General features: G+C 48.8%; 1 protein-coding gene across 1 annotated transcript in view; it reads left to right on the top strand.

Annotated features, from left to right (window-relative positions):
- GALNT10 (polypeptide N-acetylgalactosaminyltransferase 10) overlaps nt 1-22194 on the top strand; it is a 218365-nt gene that overhangs the window by 159118 nt on the left and 37053 nt on the right. The window contains exons 5-6 of the mRNA XM_035012753.1: nt 15223-15408; nt 19295-19478. Of these exons, the coding sequence (XP_034868644.1) occupies nt 15223-15408; nt 19295-19478 (370 nt within the window). The remainder of the gene's footprint in view (nt 1-15222; nt 15409-19294; nt 19479-22194) is intronic.

A 22194-nucleotide genomic window follows, 5' to 3' on the forward strand; every position in this document is an offset into this window, starting at 1 on the left:
CCCTGGGTGACATGTTGAGTCCTCTGGAAGCATGTTTTGTGTACAGATTTTAAAAAATAAAAGCAGCAAATGACAAGGAAAACTAACCCAGTTGGGATCATTCCCCAGATATCTGTTAGCACCTGTAGAATTACAGGTGCTATGAGGGACGGGGAATAAAGCCACCTTGGTCCTGCCCCCAGGAAGCTTGCTGCCAGACAGATCAACATAAGTCCTGACCAGAACACGCATGGAATGCAAACAGAGCTGTGCTCGGAGCATTCGCTAGAGGCAGGGGGCATCAGAGGAGACGCCATGCACGCAGACGGTAATCCAGGAGCACTGTGAGCTGAGCCCGGAGGGGAGAATAGGATTCCCCGGCACAGAGAAGCAGAGGAGGGTGCTCTGAGCTGAAGGATTTGCAAGAGTAAAGGAATGAAGGCAAGAAAGTAGTCAAGTGGTGTCTGCAGAGAGGCTCCGGTGCCGGCTTGAGATGGGAGGTTGGCCTGGGAAGGTGGGCTTTGGACATCGCCGAGAGGCCTGGGATGTCACCAGAGAATGTCAGTAGGCCTGTGCTGTAGCAACAGTGTGGATGGGATGAAAGACGAAGGATCAGGGGCCAGAGACCTGTGTACCCAGATTAATCTCTGCCTCGGGAGTTTGTGTAGATAGCAGAAGATCCCACGGGCCTGCCCTGGCACCGAGCCGTGAGGAAGCAGGGAGGGGAGGGACCGGATGAGAAGTCTGCAGGGCTCTGCAGAGCAGAGATTTCCAGCGAGCTACGGTTGGGTTGGGGAATCTGGGGGAGAGGGGGTGGCAGTAGTTAGAGGGGTGGTAAGGAAACACTCTGACGTATGTTCAACTCTCTCTTCCTGTGCACTGAGCAGGAAAATCTCCCCCAGGAGAATACTTTTGTCCTTTAACAAATATGAAACTGACAGGTTGACACTGTTGCTGAAGTGGAGAAATTTTTTTTTCCCTTTTTTAATAACACCTTAAAGGATAGGCATGGAAGCTGGCGCCCTAAATGAAACACGTGTTGCTCTCCAACACCTGACAACCTGACATAATTTAAGAGCAGCTACCAAGAGCCCACAGCTCCAACTGCCCATGAATCTGCTCCCCTGGACGGGCTCCAACTGGGTGAAAAAACGGGATGGGCCAAGTCCAAGGGACCCTACCTTCTCTTCTCATTTGTAGCTGATCTGTGGGGAGTCGCCTTCAGAAAACAGGGAAGGCTGTAATTAACTTGATAGGGGTGTTTTCTGGAGTGTTTTTATTCGTCATCTGATTATTAAACAGATTTATGGCCCTGCCCACCCAATGAAAAGGAACCAAGGCATTTAGCTGAAATTAAAAGTGCAGATAAGGCTGCCTGTTTAGATAATAGCATCTCTTTTTTCATAGATTACTCATCTTCTGTGAAATCGGGGAGAGGAGTTAATTTGTGTGATGAAGTGCTTTCTATTTCTGGGAGCTAGCTGGTGGATGTGATTGCTTGAGGAAGGAGCATAATTCATTCTTAAAATCACTGAAGGCATGTTCAGACGTCATACCTGTGCCCGGAGGAGTGGGGTGATTTGTAATGTGATGCCAAAGGACAGAGGGGCTTGCGGTTTCAAAGCAAATGTTTGGGGAAGATGTACAATTTGTCTTTAGCTTGGAGGTCCATTTCCCGTTCGTTCTCGGAAACGCACCGGAGCAGTAAACTTGACGCGTGCGTCTGAGCCCTCCAACCAGCCGGCCACGGACTGAGACGGATGGTGGAGACAGACAGACTTGGGCTTGAGCTCCAGGGAAATCACTACCAGCTGTGTGACCACGGGCAGTGACAGACCCTTTGTGGGTCTGTTTCCACGTCTGTAAAGGAGGGGTAACCCTCAGAGGGTGGCGGTGAAGGATGTGTGCGGGCTGGCACCAGCCAAGAGCCCAGGACAGTGCCTGGTGCCCGGCAGGTGTATGCCTGAGTTGGCTGCCCTTGGCTTCTGGCTTCTGGACCGGGGACTCACTCTGTTTCCACCCTGGACAGAAACCCCCCCTCCCAAAAGAATCCGTGTGTGCACGGGTATCAGGGAGGACTTCCAACTCTTGAACACTTGATGGGAAGAGGCAAAGGAGGGGTTTCACATCACATACTCCATAGCAACCCACTTCCAGCTTTCACTAGACATTCCTGTTCTCCCAAGGCCCCTGGGCCACCCAGTGCCCAGTCTTGCTGGCCCCTCTCCTCCTCCCTCAGTTTCCCCCCAGAAATGTATCTTGTCACTGGGACATGCCCATGAGCATTTCACCCAACCTGCTTTTCCTCTCGCTGCTCACCTATTGCCAGCTACCACTCAGAGCAGCTTACAGACACGGACAGTGCTCTCCCCCAGGTGAGCTCCCCCCTGACCCCAGGCATGTGCTGACTTTTCCAGGAATACATGGATATCAAGGGAAGATGGTACTTGTTCTAGAAGTTGTTCCCTGTTTTAGGAAATGACATCATCGACAGCAGTGCTGCTTTTGGGACTTGAGTTGCCAACCCACACACCTGCACTGATCTGTTAGCTGAACTAAAATGTAACCCAGTATAGGATGCTGTAAGTACAAGCATTTGGCTACTTCTCTGTCTTCTGGTCATCATCCCAAGCATTTACATATTGAAACACATATTTTATTACGTCTCCTTTGTATCACAGCTGAGGCATGATATAGAGTTGTTTCAAATTGGGTATTAACGCAGGTTGTGTTATTTATGAATTTTATTTTAGGATATTAAAGGGGACCATACAAGATAACTGTAACATAAAGGGACATTGAGTAAGATGGGGTGGAAACCCCTGAATCAGAAGGTGAGCCAGCTAGATGTTGAAGCTGTGTTGGCTTCTGACAAAGAGCTTACTTAGGCCCAGTTCCCTCGGATCTACTATGTCCTTCATATTTTCCAGCTGCAGAGACAAGAGGACCCATAGATGCAAAAGCCCCAATACACACATTTTCCTCGCAGCTCTCGCGGTAAAGGGAAGGACACCTAAAATACGCTCTTTAGAGTCTCTGGCAGAAGAAAATTGACCACTTGGGCATAATAAGTTTCTCCACCCATGTGGTACTCCAGAGATCTCAGATCAACACACACGCATTCTAGTAACGGCCTCAGTTAGTGGTCAGCAGTGCAGGGGCATTTGTGGGTACAGAACTGGACCTTGGGTACACTTCCTCGGAATCCTGGCCATAATAACAGTGACGACAATGGGCTTTGAGTAGGGAGCACTGGCCTCTGGTCAGGGGCCATGAGGCATCTTTTTTTTTGCACTTAATGTAAGTTTATTTAGTATAGGTTTCTTTTTTTTTTATTTTTTTTGTTATGTTAATCACCATACATTGCATCATTAGTTTTTGATGTAGTGTTCCATGATTCATTGTTTGTGTGAGGCATCTTTTTTCACACTGTGGGTTCCAGGCTGTGCGCCAGGGCAGGGTTTTTCGGACTGTAGCAGACTCATTGGAAGGTCATGACACCAGTTGCAAGGACCATGGCCAGGTTTTTAACAAAAATGCAATACAAGAGGCTAGAATAGAAGTGCATCACACCTTGTATTTCAGTTATGTGTCTGGGTACCAGGTCATGATGTAAAGTGTATATTTTTATGGGTCACAGTCAAAAGGTTTGAAAGTCACTATTCCCCGACATAGCAAATGTCTGTGAAAACCGGCTCCCCCAGGGACTCTTAAGGCTAAGGTTTGAGAACCCTTGCTGTGAGCCTATCAGGAGGAACATTCGTTTGTCAGCTCTTCTCTTGCTTGAAGGCGAGAGGAGGGTTGCGGAGGTGAAGGAGAGGCCAGGCCAGGTGGGGACCACCATGAGTCTGAGGATGAGGATGGAGGATACCTGAGGATGGAGGACCCATGCCCTTCACAGTTTTGCTGGAGGCCAGCAAATAGTCTTGAGTTCTTTGGAGAACTTCAGTTTTTCTATTATTCTAGCAGGAAAACTGAGGTTCCGTTTCTAATCATTTAGAAATCCTGATATGATCATGTTGGCCTGATTGATTTCTCTGATCTTCTGCATTAAGTCAGATCGGTTTTTTTCTCAAACACTAACATGCAGAAGCATCACTTGGAGAACTTGTTAAAATCCAGGTCAGTGGGCCCCACTCCTCTGATTCTCAGTGGGTTTGGGGAGAGGCCTCAGAATTGGCATTTCTCATAAGTTCCTAGATGATGCTGATGCACCTGGTCTGGGGTCTGCACTTTGAAAACCACCGTGTTAGATCAACAGAAAGGAACATGCCCAGCATAGATCCTGGCACCCAGGAGGAGTGCAGTACATGCTTTCCTGATGAAACGGACCCAAGTTCTCTCTGCAGAAATGCCTTTGCTAAGGTCCAGCTGGTTTGCTACTTTCAATAGTACAGAACTGGCTGGTGGACATTGAATTGTAGGCTTGAAATGGGTGAATTGTATAGGATGTGAATTATATCTCAAAGCTGTTATCAAGAAGAGGAGGGCAAGGGGGAGGAAGGGGGAAAAGAAATGGCTGGGTTTTCAGAACCAGCCATCAAGAATGTCTATTACACTTTAGACCATCTTAGTAGAGGACCCACCTCAAAGGAAAAGGAGAAAGAGCTTCAGCTCTGCCACTCTGAAATTCTCCCAGAACTCAGGGCCAGAACAGTATGTCTCTCCTAAAGGACTGGTCTGTTTACCTTTTCCAAACAGTAAATGATGTTTAAACGCCTGTGCATTTCACCTGCCAACCCATCCTGGCGCCATCATAGCTTTCCTTCCTGACCTGTCTTTTTAATTTTCTTGCTGTTTATAGTCAGCTATCTGTAAGTTTTTTAAGCAAGTGAAAGCCCTGGACATCCCAGGGGATGGGAGACAGGATAGAGGTTGTGGGTTCGGAAACATACCCACCAGGCAGAATGGAGAGACTGGGGGCCTCGAGGGGGTGATGTAGTTTCATAGTTAATTATGCCAGCTTTGGGATCAGAAACACCTGGCATGACTCTCTGGCTGTCACCTTCCTCATCAGCATAAAACTTTTCTAAGTCTCGGTTTCCCCATCTAAGGTAGTTAACAGTGCCTACCTAGTAGAGTTGTTGCGGGAATGAAATGAGACAGTGGGCCCAGGCACACGGTGAGCACATGACAGAAATCATGACAATGACAATGATAATAAAGATGAGGGTTCACCTCATCTTAACAATTTTCCTTCGGCTAGAAACACCTAAGTGTCATTAACAGGACAAAGGGTGACACTTTTGACTGCTGTGAGCCCTCCCTCTCCCAAATGGATTGGCAGTGCCTTGGAATACACTAAGACTTGAAGTGACTAAGTCAGTCCTGGGAACAGATGAGCTATGACACTATCATAGCCAGAAGCCCAGCGGAGCTGAGATGTGACAAGACCCAGAACACCTACAGCTCCCAGAAGCCAGCCCGCATGTGTGGAGGGTAGCCTCTCCCGCCGCAGCGTCTGCATCATTAACAACACCCCCGGAGGCCAGAGAAGTGACACAGGGACGATGCTGATTTGTCTGGTCTGTGACTTGATCCCTACTTCCCTTCTTCTCCTCTTCCTTCAAGGGCCCATCCCTGGGCCCCTCTCCCACATGTTCTGTGCTCTGCCAGAGTGTGGAACACACGGATCTCCTTAATTTTAGGTGCTCTCAGCAGGTGTCTCTGCAAGGGTTCGATGGCACCGAGATTGAAGCTCGGTTATTCTACCTGGGAATTGATTTGATTGCACACAGCACTGGAGTAAAGATTCCTGAACACCCTGAACTGGAATTTGAGTCCTGTCTTCACCACTTACTTTGCTGGCTGTGTAACCTTGGAACAGAAACAACATCTCCTGAACTTGACTTCCCTCATCACGAAATGAGGATGATGAACCGTGACCTGCTTCCTTCACAGGGAAATCAGATCAAATCAAATCAAACCGAATGAAAGGATGGAGGAGGAAGGTGTGTGGGTCTAGCAGGGATTGGCAGATGTCTCCAGCTCTGCGTGAGGCATGTGGCGAGCAGAGCGTTTGCAGGGCTCGCCCTCCAGGAGCTCAAAGTGGGAGGGAGACACAGTAATTCCCCGAATGCAGAACGATAGATGACCTGAGCTGAGGGACATGAAGGACATTTCCAGGGCTCGGTGACAATCTGCCCTAGGGACCTGCTATGGTCCGGGAGGTCATCAGGAAGGCGTTAGTGAGGAGTTGAAGTCTTGAGTCAAAGCTGAAGGATTAGCAGGAGTTTGCTGGGAAGAGTGAGGGGGTGCCTAGGAACTTGGCAACGCAGGCCAAAGGATCGGCATAGACAGACAACCGGAGGCAGAAGGGGTCATCGTGGGGCATTGGGATGCCTGAAGGAAGAAGGCATGGTGGGGGGCAGCAAGAAGGGAGGGGACCAACCATGCACACACAGCCTTGTCATGCCTGGTAAGGATTTTGGACCTTCTTCCAAGAGCCATGGGAAGCCATTGAAGGGTTTACACAAGGCAGTGGAAGAGTGACAAGATGCAATTTACTTCTCTTTTTAGAGACCACCTGAACGGCTGCATGCAGACTAGACCAAAGAGGGACAGAGAGGAGCAGGGACAGCCGTCACGGCCACCGCACTTGCCCAGAGATTGCAGTGCCCCAGACGAGGGATAGCAGTGGCTGGACTGGGACCATGTTCCTCCTGTGTCACCGAGTGTTGTGATGCCCGGGTGAAAGCCTCACCCTTCTGTCTTAGTGTCCTAGGGCTGCCTTAACAAGGTACACACACCGGGGGGCTTAAAGCAACAGAACTTTATTCTCTGATGGTTCTGGAGGTTGGAAGTCTGAAATCAAGGTGTCAGCTGGGCCATGCTCCCTCAGAAGGCTCTACAGAAGGATCCTTCCTTGCCTCTTCCAGGCTTCGGGTGTTGCTGGCTGTCCTTGGTGTGTCTTGGCTTATTTCTGCCCCCGTGCCCACTTGGCCTTCTCCTTGTGTGTCCAGATTTCCCTCTTCTTATAAAGGATACCAGTCATTGCATTCGGGCCCACCCTAAACCAGTATGACCCCGCCTTAACTTGATGACATCTGCAAAGACCCAATTTCCAGGGAAGGTCACATTCACAGGTCCTAGGGGCTAGGACTTCAACATATCTTTGGGGCCAGGGGCGTCACAGTTCAACCCAGTGCAGCTCCTCTGACTGCAGTTCCTCCCTGTGCCACACCCCGCCAGGCAGAACCATCCTCACAGTCCTGCTGCCCTGGAGACCAGATAGGAAGGAGAGGCCGCAGGCCCCAGAGAAGCCCGTATGTGTGTGTGTGTGTGCACGCGTGTGCTCGTGCACACACAGCATGACGTAGACAGGTATACGGGGAGGACCCTGGGAAGCACGGGCCCTAAGGTCTGGTCCTCACTCAGACCCCACCGGCTGAAAGACTGGGGCGAGATCTGTTTCCTCACTAGTAATTGATACCTGTCCCCCCCTCCTTGTAGTGGCTTTTGGGGAGTCCACAAGGTAATCAGCAAGTATTTCCTGAGAAGATACCATGTGCCCGACCTTGAGGAAACTCACGGGGAGAGTTCTTGAGAAAGGGCTGGGCTCTTCCCATGGGAGCTTTCATATCCTCCCATGTTAGTTCCCCAGACTTTTCTCCTCTAACGGCATGAATGGTTATGAGCACAGACTGGTAGCTCCAGTATCATCCAGTGGCGGGGGCAGAGATGAAACAGAAGTATCCAGACGGTAATTCCTGAAGCTGAGTGATGGGGTGATGGCAGAGGGGCCTTTATTCTGTTACACTTTGTTAATATGTTTGAAATGATACTTAATTTTTTTTTTCCAAAAGTGTAACAAAACAGCAGCCTCTGGAGCCAGACTGCCTTGATTGAAATCCAAAACCCGCCACTTACTAACTGTGTGGACCTGGGGGAAGTTACTTACCTCTCTGGGTCCCAGTTTCCTCATAGGTAAAACAGGGATACTAATCTCGAGCTGCCTCAGGGAGTGTGTGTGAAGATTCAATGGGTGAATGTGCTTGGTGCGGCTGAGTACCGAACACACAGTAACTGCGATCGACAGAAACCGGGCGCCACGGAACGAGGTGTGACGGAGGAGAAGTCATCCCTGGCAGCCTCGCAGAACCACACGGCCGACTTTGCAGTTGCTCTAAGTCATACCTGCTACTCGGTTTTGTCTTAGTTGGGGTTTCCTGCAAACTGACACAGGATTCGAGTGCAAGTAGTTTATTTGGGAGGAGATTCGAGAAACACCAGCAAGAGAGTGAGGAGGTGAGAATGGAATGGAAGGCCTGTGAGGGCACCACTGCGCACGATCCGCACGGTAGCCCTGGGGACCGGCGCGGAGCACGTGCTCGGGGTTATCCCACCGCAGGGCCGAGGGAACCAGGGCGGCTACCTGCCCACACCACAGCCTTTGACTGAGGTCCACTCTCAGGGGCGCAGAGAGCCCCCGGCCAAGGCAGGTGCTAGCAGGCCGGTAGCCGGGAGGAAAACAGATGCCGAGGAGGCGTAGACACACAGACTCCACCTGGGAGCACTCTTAACTGCTCTTCTGACATCTGCCTAGAGCCTTACCGTGACAGGGCTCACCTTCAGAATCAACCTCAACTCCTGGATGGACAGCCTGACTCATCATTAAATAAGGGTAATGAGAGCAAAAGCAATTCTGTATTGCTTTTCAATCCGAGCAGCCCCTGGAAGAGGAAGGATGAGGATGTGCCCCCAGGGCTGCTGCCTCAGGGCAGACATCTCCCCTCAGCCCTGGAACTTTTATGCTGAGCCAGGATATAGCCTCAGAGCCTTTCTTAACACAGCTTTAGGTATCCATTACAACCATTAGCTTAGGCACTTCAGTGAAGCCTGTTTTCCATCCCTGTCCTAGTGCTTATGAAGCCGGGAGAAATCCCAGGCTGGAAAACACCGCGTTGCTGTAGGCTTCTGGGCAAGAAGACAGGTAACTTCTCAGGCCCTCCCCATTCCCCACTGGGTGGAGCAGAGGGCCTGAAGGGCCTGAATGCCGGGAGGCGGAGGTGACGTTTGGTGGAGTAGGAGGAGCCAGCCCGTTCATGGTCAGGTGGGGCTGGGTTTTAGACCTTGGCTTCGTCATTTATCAGCTGTGTTCTCTGGGCAAGTTACATCTCCCGCTCTGAGCCTCGTGGTGTCTTCTCTAGAAGGGGCTGTGGTGCCCTGTGTGCAGTGTTGTTGTAGGCGTCAGAGACGATGTAGATGAAGCAGGGGGCTCCATGTGTGAGCAAGGGCTCAGTAATTGTTCTCTACAATTGTCATCGTCATAACCATCATCATCTTCATCCGAAGTCCCTTCTAGCTCAAAAATTCTGTGACTTTAGGGAATGTGCTCATCCAAGAAGACAGTGCGATGAAATAAGGCAACAGTCCTGATTTTGTGTAAATGCATTTTCTGATAAGGACAGGAGGAGCATGATTGCCCCTAAATAATTGCTCCGATTTCACCACAAGCTGTCAAAAGGCCCTAATTGGTCGATCTGTAATGACTGCGGCCATCTGCGTTCGGGGTGATTTAGCGACGGGGCTCTGCCCAAGCCGGGCCCTCAATGATTAGAGCCGGACAGGGTGATATTTCACCCTCTGATGGGAGTAGTGGTGTGTGGGTGAAAGAGATTATCTCATCCTCGTTTTAATGACCTACCAGTTGAACCCAGCCAAGAAACAGCGCTGGTCACAGACAATGACTATGGATTTTTTTTTTCTTTTTTTTTTTTTTGAAGATAGTGTTCCTGCCCGAACAGCAACATACATATCTGGAGCGTGATCATGCCTCTTGCTATCTTGTTTCACTGCCCAAGAAATTCCCTTTTGGAAAGATTTAGTCCCTCAATTAGGGCAAATTGATTTCTGCTTTCTTACAGAGTTGCTGTTCCAAAGCGAAGTGGTAAAGGGCAGGAGGCGCCATATTAATCTTGGCAAGCAGGCAAGAAGGCGACCTGGAGTATTTCTCAGCCTTCCAGCGCGCTTGTATATGTGTAGATAATCTTTTCTCCGTATATCTTTTAATTGCTCCAACCTGCAAGACATCAGGCAATACAACACAAAACACACTTCTGGTCATGCAAGTTTAGGAGACTTATATCAAGGGACCAGAGCAGTGTCCTGAGTGTTCCAGGGCCAAAGTGGTTTTAAGTGGCACCTGAGATGATCTCAGTTGGTTCAGAGACTTTGCATTAGGCCATGTTGAATCATGTGGAGAGAACATTTTCTCTTTCTAGCGCTCATCCATTTCTTCTGATTACCTCAGATGGAGAGTCTCGGTTGGTTGCCCGTATCTCCCTTCTTGACAGAGAGAGAGCACAGACCGTAATTTAAGCTCTTAGTTGTGGGGAGGCAGGAAGCTTTGGCTAAAATCGAGTCATACGGTTTTATTTTACTTGGGTTTTTTCTTTATTAGCTCTTTATCACAAATGATACCAATTTTTCATTCATGGTGTTTGTTTCCCTTTAAAATAAATGTAATCCTATAAAAATCTTTAATTTAAAAAGGTGAGTTGAGGGCGCCTGAGTGGCTCCGTCGGTTAAGTGTCTGCCTTCAGCTCAGGTCATGACCCCAGGGTCCTGGGATCGAGTCCCATGTCCGGCTCCTTGCTCTGCGGGGAGTCTGCTTCTCCTTCTGTTCCTCCCCCCACTCATTCTCTCAATCTCTCGCTCTCGCTCTCACTCTCAAATAAATAAATAAAATCTTTTAAAAAATTAAATAATAAAAAGGTGAGTTGATTTTAAAACTAAGTAAGTTGTAGTAGGGTAGTGGAACTGGCAAAAATTATAATATGTGATTGATTGTGAGAGCTTGGGGAAATACAAGAAGGGGGAAGGCACCATGTTTCTATAGAGAAACCAGCGGTTTACTGGCTGTACAACCTCAGGCGAGTTTCTTAGCTTCTCTGAGCATCCGTTTTCTCACCCTGTCAAGGGGAGAGAAGCACGATGCAGAGTATGATTTTATGAAGCAAGGGGGGATCAAATTGTGAAGCTCCTTTGCAGATTATAATCTGCCTTACATAACAGTGGAAGTGATTCATTTCTATATGGGGTTAGAAGAATAAAAGGGTCATTGGGTTCTGGCAGCCAGGGGACCCTGGTTTGAAACCAGCCCCACTATTAAGTATATCCCAAAGGGAGTTCCTTCCCTTCTCTGGACCTCAGCTTTCTGTCTATAAAATAAAGAGACCGAGGGGCACCTGGATAGCTCAGTCAGTTAAACGTCTGCCTTCAGCTCAGGTCATGATCCCACAGGGTCCTGGGATCGAGTCCTAGCCGGGCCCCCTGCTCAGCAGGGAGTCTACTTCTCCCTCTGCCCCTGCCCCTGCCCCTGCCTCTGCTCGTGCTCTCTCTCTCTCTCAAATAAATAAATAAAATCTTTTAAAAAAATAAAGAGACCGAACTATTCCAGTGGCTTCCAGGCCTGGCTGTGTATCAGAATCACTTACGGGTCAAGCGAAACAAAAGATGCTGGATGCTGCCCCAGGCTTAGCAAGTCACAGCCCTCTGGGATGATGCTCAATACAGCTGTATTTACTTACAGCCAGCCCACTATGTGATTCGGATGCACCCCGTGACTTACGAGGGCCCTTCCAGCTCTAACCCCAGATGGAGTGAATTCAGAGCAGGCTTCGGGGCCTGGGTTAAGGAAGGTGATCACCCAGTAGCTCTGGTCAGTGCTAACTGGGCTTCTGTGAGGTCTGGGTCCAGGGCCTGGGAAGACCTTCTGGTGCAAACCCTGATTCAGGCCCAGAGGAAATCAAGGATGGGCCCACTGTGCCAGACATGGGAGTGCAGCCCAGTCCTCCTGATTCCAGTCAGCTCCAGCTTTCCCAGCTGAGAAAGAGACAATGAGTGTGTGTTTTGACCAGTATGGTTTTTCTTCAGATTTTTATTTAAATAATAATTAGTCAACACACAGTGCAATATTGGTTTCAGGAGTAGAATTTAATGAGTCATCACTTACATACAACACCCAGTGCTCATCATAACAAGTGCCCTCCTTACTACCCATCACCCATCTAGCTCATCTCCCACCCACCTCCCTCCGTCAACCCTCAGTTGGCTTTCACTATTCTATGTTCTTTGCAAGTTGTCAATTTCAAAACCTGCTGTGATTTTATTGGGATTGCATTGAATCTATAGACAAATTTGAAGAGAATTGACTCTTAACAATATGGAGTCTTCCAATCTATACATATGATTTATCTCTACATTTATTTGGGTCTTTAACTATATGATGCTGTTTTATAAAGGGTATTTTTATTGTATTTTCCAATTGTTCTTTGCCAGTACACAGAAATACAATTTTTTTTATTTATTTAACAGCCTTATTCAGATATAATTTACATAATGTAAAAATCACCCATTTTAAGTCTGCAATTCAGTGTATTCTCAGGTGAACTTACACAGTTGTGAAACTATCACCATAATCCAGTTTTAAATATTTCCATCACTCCAAAAAGCTCCCTTGTGTCTGTTTGCAATCAGTCCCCACTCCCAACCCAGCCCCAGACAACTGATGACTTTCTTTCTGTCCCTATAATTTTGCCTTTCTAGAAATTTCATATAAATAGAATCATATAATACCTAGGCTTATGTGTCTGACTGCTTTAACCCAGCATACTATTTTTTTAAGGTTCATCTGTATTGTTGCAATAGCTCTTTCCTTTTCTATTGCTGAACAGTATTCCATTGTATGGATATCCTACGTTTGTTTGTCCGTTCATCAATTGGTAGATGTTTGGCTGGTTTTCACTTTGGGGCTCTTTTGAATATTGCTTCTGTGAACATCAGTGTACAAGTTTTGGGTGGGCATGTGTTTTCATTTCTCTTGGGTATATACCTAGGAGTGGAGTTGCTGGGTAGAATGGTAACTGTGCTTACCTGCTTGAGAAGCTGCCAGACTAGACTGTTTTCCAAAGTGGCTGCTCCATTTTACGTCCCCAGCAGCAGTGTATGAGGATTCTTGTTCTCAGCATCCTTGTCAGCAACATCTGACGCTTTCAGTAGAGCTATCCTAGTGGATGTGAGGTAGGATCTCGTTGTAGTTTTGAATTTCATTTTCCTGATGACTAAGGACGTTGAACTTCTTTTCATGTGATTTTTTGCCATTTCTATATCATCTTTGGAGAAGTGATTATTCAAATCTTTTACCCATTCTTTTTAATTGAGGTAAAATTCACATAACATAAAGTTAACCATGTTAAAGGATAAAAGTCATTAGCATTTAGTACATTCACCGTGTTGTGCAACCATCACCTAGTTCTAATATGTCTGATCAAAAGGAAACCTCATGCCCATTAGGTAGTCACTCCCCATTCCTCCCTCTACCGCAGTCTCTGGTAATCACTAATCTGCTTGCTGTCTCTGTGGATTTACCTATTCTGGAATTTCATACAACTGGAATGATATAATATGCGACCTTTTGTGTCTGGCATCTGTTATTTGGTGTTATGTTTTGAGGTCCGTCTGCATTGTATCCTGTATCAGTACTTCATTCCTTTTTATGGTTGAGTAATATTCCACTGTATGGATATATTTCATAGTTGTTTATCCATTCGTGAGGTGATGGAAGCTTGGGTTCTTTCCGCCAGTTGACTGTTGTGAATAGTGTTGCTTTGAACATTCATGTATAAGTAATCAAAAGATTGCTTTGGCCATCCTGGATCCCTTGATCTCTTCCATAAATTTTAGGATCAGCTTGTCAATTGTCAGTTTTTGCAAAGAGTTCAGCTGTGATTTTGAGCTCACTGAATCTTTAGATCAATATAGGAGGTATTGCCATCTTAACAATATTAAGTCATCCAATCCATGACCATGGGCTATCTTTCCATCTATTTTAGTCTTTAATATCTCCCAACAGTGTTTTGCAGTTTTCAAAGTATACACTTTTTACTTCTTTTTGTTAAATTGAAAATGGTATTTTTACCATTTTTAATTGCATTTTCCATTTGCTTTTTTATCTGCCAGTACATAGAAACACAATTAATTTTTAAGAGTTGACCTGTATCCTGATATTTTGCTAGGTGTACCTATTAATTCTAGTTTCTTTGTAGGTTTCCTAGGATTTTTCTGTGTAAACAATCCTCTCATCTACGATTAAAGATATTGTTTCCTTTTTCTTCCCAATCTTTATGCCTTTTATTTCTTTGTCTTGCTAGTTACACTGGCTAGGAATTCCAGTACAGTGTTGAATGGAAGTGGTGAGAGAGTGTACAGTCTTTATCCTGATCATAGGATAAAAGCATTTAGTATTTCATCATTAGGCGTGATACAAACTTTAGGGGTTTTTTGTAGCCATACTAGAGAGGTTTTTTGTTTTTTTCCATACTAGAGTTTTCATAAAGGGCCGTAAACCCTGATTAAAACCAAGAGACACCAGTGTTAAGGTTGAGACTTTTAGTAAAAAGACACTATCTTCGAGATCTATTCAGAACAACTTTACCAGGCACAGGGCAGAAACTCAGCCCACATTAGAATAAGCAAAAAGAGGCATTTGTTTCATGTGTAGTAAGAACATCTGGGAGTCTGCCTCGGGCACAGGGGGATCTGGGGAATCAAAATGCCATCAGGATCATTTCCATCTCGACTCTTTTTACACGTTACTTCAGGCCCAGCCAAACCCCCCTTCCCACCTCTCATCACCTCATTTGCCAAAGATGTCACCAGCACCTCCAGATTTATGGCCAACTAACTTACCAGCTCTAGTAAAACAAAAGGGCCTCGTTTTTCAATAGTTCTAAAAAAAAACAAAACAAAACTCAGGATTCATCGTTTGAAGCTACTCGAGTCACATGGCCATCCCTGAACCAATCACTGCAGGCAAGGAAATGGAATGCCCTGATTGGTTGGGCCCATGCCACCTGCTCCTGTCCCTCGGCTCCGGGGCATGCAGTGAGCCCACCTAAGAAGGGGGAGGGGCAGTTTCACAAAGCAAAATTAGAGTATTGTTATCCGGAAAAGAGGGACTAGGTCTCAGCCAAGCCCTAACCGCAGCTGCCCACACTCTCATACAGACGATCTCGTGTGTTCCAGGCCTGGCACGATCCCTGGAAGACTTTGAGCTTCAGTTTTCCCTTTTAGGGCATGCAGGTGGTGATCCCACCTGAAAGGTCCAATGAGGCATCCTACAGGAAAGCTGTGTCTCAACTATAAAGTACAGTGCACACGTAAGGGAGGGGTGACACGAATGGTTACTAAGCAGCTGTTCTTACCCATCTGTCCATTTGTCCTCTTCTGTCTCTCTCACAGAGCACCTGAAGAAGCCACTCGAAGACTACATGGCCCTTTTCCCCAGTGTGAGGATTCTTCGAACCAAGAAACGGGAGGGGCTGATAAGGACCCGGATGCTGGGGGCCTCAGCAGCAACTGGGGATGTCATCACGTTCTTAGACTCGCACTGTGAAGCCAATGTCAACTGGCTCCCCCCCTTGCTCGGTAAGGGACCTTCCCAAGGCTAGGTAGGCCCCAGCCTTCTGCAGGGATCATCCACACGGGTTCCCTTGACTGCTTAAGATGCAGCCAACCAGTACCAGGTGCCACGGGGGACTCAGGAATGCTCAAAGAAACCTTAAAAATCCACTCAAGCCCTATCCCTTCATTTTACAGAGAAGGCAGCCAAGAGGATAAGTGACTTGCCCAAAGTCCTACAGCACACTAATATCTACTTATGTGATTGCTTCCCCCAGATTACTTCAAGTTTTATTGGAAAGCAAGCCAAGGCTGTCTACTGGTAGGAGCCAACCTGTGGAGAGACATTATCCTAGCAACTTAGAATAGTTAACATTCGCTGCACTGCTACTGAGCCAGGAAACTTGTCTGGGTTATCTCCAGCCCTCACAAAACCACACCAGGTCAGAAGTGTCCCCATCTTCTAATAGAAGAAATTGAGTTTCACTGAGTGACTCAATATTGTTCCCTTGGGTCGTAAGTGTCAAAGTCACCATCTGTCTGGCCCCAAGGTCTGTCACTCTCACAACGCCGCACTGCCTTCCCGAAACTCCTTTCCTCTCTGGAGAGTTTCTGACAGCTATCAGGAAAGGGCTGTGGACAGGGCAACACGATCCAGCAGCCATCCACCATAGCCTTGCAGATAGAAGGGAGGCGTGAGGATTCGATTCTGGGCAGTGAGGTGCCTCATAGCTGGCTAAGGAAGGAGGTCTGAGTTCTGCGGAGCTCAGATTCGTTGAATGCGGTGAGCTGGTGCTAACAGGTAGACATCGAGGAAATGGCCCATTGAGACCAGGAATCAGTTGAGGGACAGGGACGGAGGCAGATCGGAAAAGAGTTGTCAGTCTAGAGAGAAAATGAACTCCTCACCCATGGGTGGGTATGCTCTCCATCACAGAAAGCTGGGGAGCAAAGGGGATGAAGCTTAGGGCCAACTTGAGCCTGCATCGGAATCACCTGGAAGACTCATTAAAACACAGAGTGCTGGACCCCACCCCAGAGTTTCTGATTGAGGAGATCTAGGGGTAGGGCCTGAGGAGCTGCATTTCTAACCATCTCCCAGGTGGTGCCACTGCTGTTGGCCCAGGAACCACACTTTGAGGAGCACTGGTTAGGCCACCAAACAGAGGTGAGAACAGAAAGCAAAACCCACACAGTGTAGTGGGATAATCCAGCAAATCTGTTTTCTGACGCAGATTGGCATGGAACCTCAGTATTAGATTGTATGCTTCTGACCCCAAGGGTCCAGGATCCCACTGGGTTAGGAAAAGGATATAACACAGATTTTCTGGTAAACTATTTAATTAAGCCAAGAGGTCTCTGCATCTGCCTCTCATTACTGAAAGAGAAAAAGGAAAAGAGAAAGAAAAAAGCCTCACCATAAATCACCTAATTTATGGTGCTGAAGGAACAACCCATTTTTGGGGTCATCCAGTAACTCATAAAGCGAACGAAGTGGTGGTGCACGAAGCTGAGCTGGGAGCCTAAATAGCCCTTAACTCTGTTTCTATGGAAATATATGAGGGTAATTTTCATAATCTGCAGGATACATGGAAGAAACATGCTCCCTTTTTTTATTTTTTATTTTTCTGATAGAAATGTGAACGGGTGGTGTAGATGTAAAAGTCTGTCCCTGTTCATACAAGCAGCTGACAGCGCGCATCAGGGCTTTTGTCTCGAAACCAGTAACACCTCCTTGCACAGCTCACTCCACCTTCTGGGGCGATGAGGCATTCCTGACCCTGAGAAGGATTCATCCCCCCCCCCCAAAGGAAAGCAACTATTGGTCCTCATTTCCACCACCACCACCATCATCATCATCATCATCATCATCATCATGGCTCTGCTAGTCCCTTAGCTTTTTACGACACAGCCACATTTGAATTTGACGGTTATGGGGTAAAGCAGACAGGCCAGGCATTATTATCCACGTACAACAAATGAGAAAACTGAAGCACCAAGAGAACGAGGGAGATGCTCAGCTTCTGAGCTTCTTTCAGGAAGCCTGGTGACAGACCATGTCGGCAGAATGCTGATGGGAAGTGTGGATGTGCGAGAGGCTGGGCTGAGCATCTTGGCCCCGCTGTCCCACTCAGTCTTCACAGAGACCCCATGAAACTGGTGTTGTCTTCCTCCATTTTGTCGGCATGGAAACCAAAGTCCAGAGGCATCAGATAAACTTTGTCAAGGTTCTACTGCTCGTAGGTGACAACACCAGGGTCTGGACCTGGGCATTCTGTCCCCCAGTGAGTGCAGCACCCCAGAATGCTGTCAGTCTGATGCTACCCCTTAACCTCCAACCTCCCACAATCAGCCAGCCTCCAGCAGAGCTCTGTGTCCTGAGCCCAGAGCCTCCGTCGAAGTGAAATCCCCTGCGTGGCCCTGAATAATTGGGAAGGGAAGCGCTTCTCTAGATCTTCCCTTGGAGAAGTTTCTTCGACTTCATTAAGCATCCCCAGGGAGCCCGTTCACCAGGCAGATCCAAGCTCCACCCCCAGAGATTCTGATTCCGTGCAGCTGGGCAGGGGCAGCCCTGAGGGGTATGTAAACACACTGTGGGTGCATTGGCACTGGCGGCCAGAGGACACACTGCCGAAAGCAGCGTTTCTCAAACTGTTTTGACCATGTGCCACAGTTAGAAATACATTGGACATCTCAGCCCAGCACACAAACACACACACCGTGCAGTAGGACTGAAACACATTTCCTGAAGAAGTACTTTTTCTTATCACTGGCCTGCACCCTGACATTCAGCATTCTTTTTTGGTTCATTATACAAACACACACGCACACACACAAACACACACTCAATTTCATGACCCACCTATGGATCGTGTCTTGCAGCTTAGAAAAGCAAAAATGCTGCTTTCTCTCCTGGAAGAAAACTCTGTTTGATGAAGTCTGAGCCCTAGGCAGCTGCCAGCCTCCACTGGCCCTACCATGTTCCACTTTCCAAGCCTTGAACTTGACTGCTGGCCCAAGCAGACAGGCACAGCCCACTTGCCCTTTATGGTAGATCATCTTCCCCAATCACTGGCACCCCTCAAGCTACAGTCACAGCTTCTTCTTGGAAGGAACATTGAAGAACAGAGCCAACCAAAGCTTAAAATTCTGGTTGGTAGGTTGGGCAGAGTGAATTTTATAGAATCAGCTCCTCCCTGGCTTAAAGGGGACCATAAAAAGCCATCTGGTTAGGGACCCCATTTGCCATCTTGAATCACCTAGCCTATAGCATTCCTGCACAGCAGAGGTCTGCCAGGCCCTGCTTGCTTGCACACGTCCAGTCATGAGGGACTCATGGGATAGTCTATCCCTCTTCAGTAGTTATGACTGATGGAAGAAGTGAGCTGAACTCTCACGCAGGGAGGGCCATTCGGCTACTGACCATAGCTAGGAAGTTTTGAGGAGCTGTCAGGGGCAAGTGCCGGGATGCCTGGCTACTTTGGGCCACGAGTCAAGGTTAGGACCTAGAATGCGGAGCCAGGACAGGAGCCCTCCCAGAAGGAAATGAGCCTCTTTCCACAATAGTGCTGACCATTACAGGCAACTGTGCTGAGCACCTCCAACCATCACGGTATCCGGGTACTGATAACCCCCTGGGACACAGAGCCTCTTCTCCCCGTTTCACGAAGGAGAGCACTGGGGCTCAGAGACATGATTTATGTAGTTCACAGGTAGCAGGGCTGGGATGGGAGCCCTGGCCCATCTTTCTTAAAGCCCGCACTCTCCCTTCTTCTTGGGATTCTCAAACTCGAGTGTTCAGAGAATTCACTCAGGGCACACGTTAAAAACGTGAGTAAGCTGCAGAGCAGGGTTGTGCACCTAGCTGCTCCCCCGTCCTGCCTCCCTAATGGGCATCTCTTGGCTTCTTCAGACCGCATCGCTCGGAACCGCAAGACCATCGTGTGCCCGATGATTGACGTGATTGACCACGATGACTTTCGGTACGAAACACAGGCAGGGGATGCCATGCGGGGCGCCTTTGACTGGGAGATGTACTATAAGCGGATCCCAATTCCTCCAGAACTGCAGAAAGCTGACCCCAGTGACCCATTTGAGTAAGTACAAGCGACCCAGGCTGGTCCCGGTGGCTGACGCGGTGACCCCTCCCCAACACACCCAGCTCAGGATCACCCCCGCCCCCAGGAGTGCGGTGCAAGGGGACCAGGGCCGACATCCCCTACCAGAAGCACAGCCGCTCCCAGCTTGTCACAGAGCCTCGGCTCAGGGACCTCCCGGCTGGCCACCTCTTCTTTGTCCACGTCTTTGGTTGGCCGGACTGCCCACAGGGCTGTGAGCACTGTCCCTCAAGCCTGGTGCACAGTCATCACCACCAGCAGCACCAGCACGGCCACCACGTGCTGCACCCTTGCTAAATGCCAGGCACAGTGCTGGGCACATCGCATGCAGATCCTCTTTAACCTCCCCCAGCCATCTGTAGTCAGAATTATTATCCATATTTTCCAAGTGGGGACACCAAGTCCCATGGCGTGAGGCAGCTTTTCTAAGTCACACAACTCGGAAGGGGTGAAGGCAGATGCACACGCAGGTCTGTCTGCCTCTGGAGCCGGTTTTCCCATCATTCAGTTACACCCTCTCGGAAAGATTAGGGAAATATTCGGGAAGTAGCAGCTTGTCCCATGGTAGAAGTTTGGGGAGGTGTGGACTGGACCCATAACATCCTAGAATGTGAAAGCTAGGGGGACCTACAGGTCATGGACTCCAACCCCTTGCAGATGGGGAGACTGAGGCCCCAGGACTTGGTGAGGGGAGGAGGGGGGAGGCGGCTGACTTATACAGTGAGTTAGTGGCCAGGCCAGGATTAGAGCCAGCGCCCCTCTGGCGCCCATCCTGTGCTGTCCTGTGGGCCACTCTGGCTCCCCTGCTGGAGGTGTGGAAAGACCCTTGGGTACAAAGCTGACACCCAGCTTCCTGCTGTATTAGTTTCCTAATTAAAAATTAGCACAAATTTACTGGCTTATTAAAACAACACATATTTATTCTCTTAAAGTTCTGGAAGTCAGACGTCTGAAAAGGAGTCTTACTGAGCTAAAGTCACCATATTGGCAGGGCTGTGTCCCCTTTGGAGGCTCTAGGGAGGAATCCGTTTGCTTGTACTCTCTAGTTTCTAGAGGCTGCCCACACTCTTTGGGTCATGGCTCCTTCCTCCACCTTCAAAGCGAGCAGCATAACATCTCCAAGTCTCCCTCTCTTTCCCCCTTGCCTTCCCCCCGCCCCTCCCCCTTCCTCCCCTCCCCCTTGCCCCTGCTCCCTCTTCCTCCCCCATCCGTCTTTCATCATCACATCCCCTTCTCTCATTCTGACCCTCCTGCTTCCTCCTTTCACGTACAAGGACCCCTGTGATTGCATGGGACCACCAGGACAATCTCCCCATCTCAGATCCTTCACTTAATTATATTTGCAAAGTCCCTTTGCTATGTAAGATGGCCTATTCCCAGGTTCCAGGAATTAGGCATTGGCTTCTTTGGGGGGCCATTATCCTGTCTACCACACCTGCTTAAGCACAGTTTAAGCCCAGTGAACCCCAGCCTCCCTGCACCTCATGCTCCCCATCTGAGAAAGGGTTCTGTCGGCAGCTCGACCATCTTCATGGCACAGGGAACACCAGAGTTCCTGAGGGGAGCCCCTGATGTTATGGGCCCAAGGGAAGGCTCAGAGGGAGGAAGAGATGAGCTTGTTTGGGGAAGTAAAAGGTGGCTGGGCAATGGAGCAGTGTGAGCTGAGAGCATGGGAGGAGCCCCATGCCTCCTGAGCAGGTCAGACGTTGGGTACAAAGTGTCCTAAGCGCAGTCAAGCACTACTGTTGGAATGCGAGCCCACATCATGCAGTCAGCAGCCCCCACACGCCCGAGGCAATCCCCAGTTGCCCTGAGTTCTCGAGAGTGCTACTACTAAGACGAGTACTAACATCTGACCTGAGCTGGTAGAGCAGCCACAGGGGACATTACTTGACCACACACGGTCCTCACCAGGGTGCCCCGGGGGTGGGTACAGTTCTCCACCTTTGCCTGATGCAGACCCTGCGGCTCAGAGAGGACGTGAGACTTGCCCAAGATGACATGTAGCAGCAGCTGAGGTCGGAATGAGCTACTCCAGAAAGCAGACTTTCCAGGGTAACCAGAACCCCTTTTGGTTTGAACCAGTACCGTAAGCAGACTTGTGGGCCCTACATTTGAAATGTGCAAAAGGATGGGTCCCGTACATCATCTTCTCATTGCAGGATGAGGACAGGGTAAGTCCCGGGCATGCAGCTGCTTAGTGGCAGAGGCCCCGCTGGTTTCCTCTGGGGCCTCTCTCCCATGTCTCACCTGGAAGGGGCCGGGCCTGCCCTAGAGCAGTATTCTCAACCCTGCACACTGGCATCACCTGGGGAGTCTGTCAAAACAAACAAACAAACCCACCAGGCCACCCGGAGACCAGTTACACCAGAGTGTAACTGGGGCTGGCCTCCAGGTATCCGTGTTCTTTAAAGCTCCCAGGGGATGCCGATGTGTGGCCATGGTTGAGAGCCACTGGCCTAGATGCTTCCTGAGGGACTCTCCATCCGTTGTGTCCTCTGATTCTTTCCAGAAGTATCTTTTCTGTACCGTACTTGGACAAAACCCAGGGGAGAGGCAACTAGAAAAATCCTGGTTATTTTCTGCACTCTTCTGCACGGTGCCAGTAAGCGGGCAATCTGCAGGCACAGGGCAGTGGAATGTTTGAAGGGCACGGGCTTTGGTGGCAGCCCCCCCACCCCCCGCCACTGGAACT

The sequence above is a fragment of the Mirounga leonina genome, unplaced genomic scaffold, assembly GCF_011800145.1.
Source record: "Mirounga leonina isolate KUSES-001 unplaced genomic scaffold, KU_Mleo_1.0 Mir_104, whole genome shotgun sequence".
NCBI lineage: Eukaryota > Metazoa > Chordata > Mammalia > Carnivora > Phocidae > Mirounga > Mirounga leonina.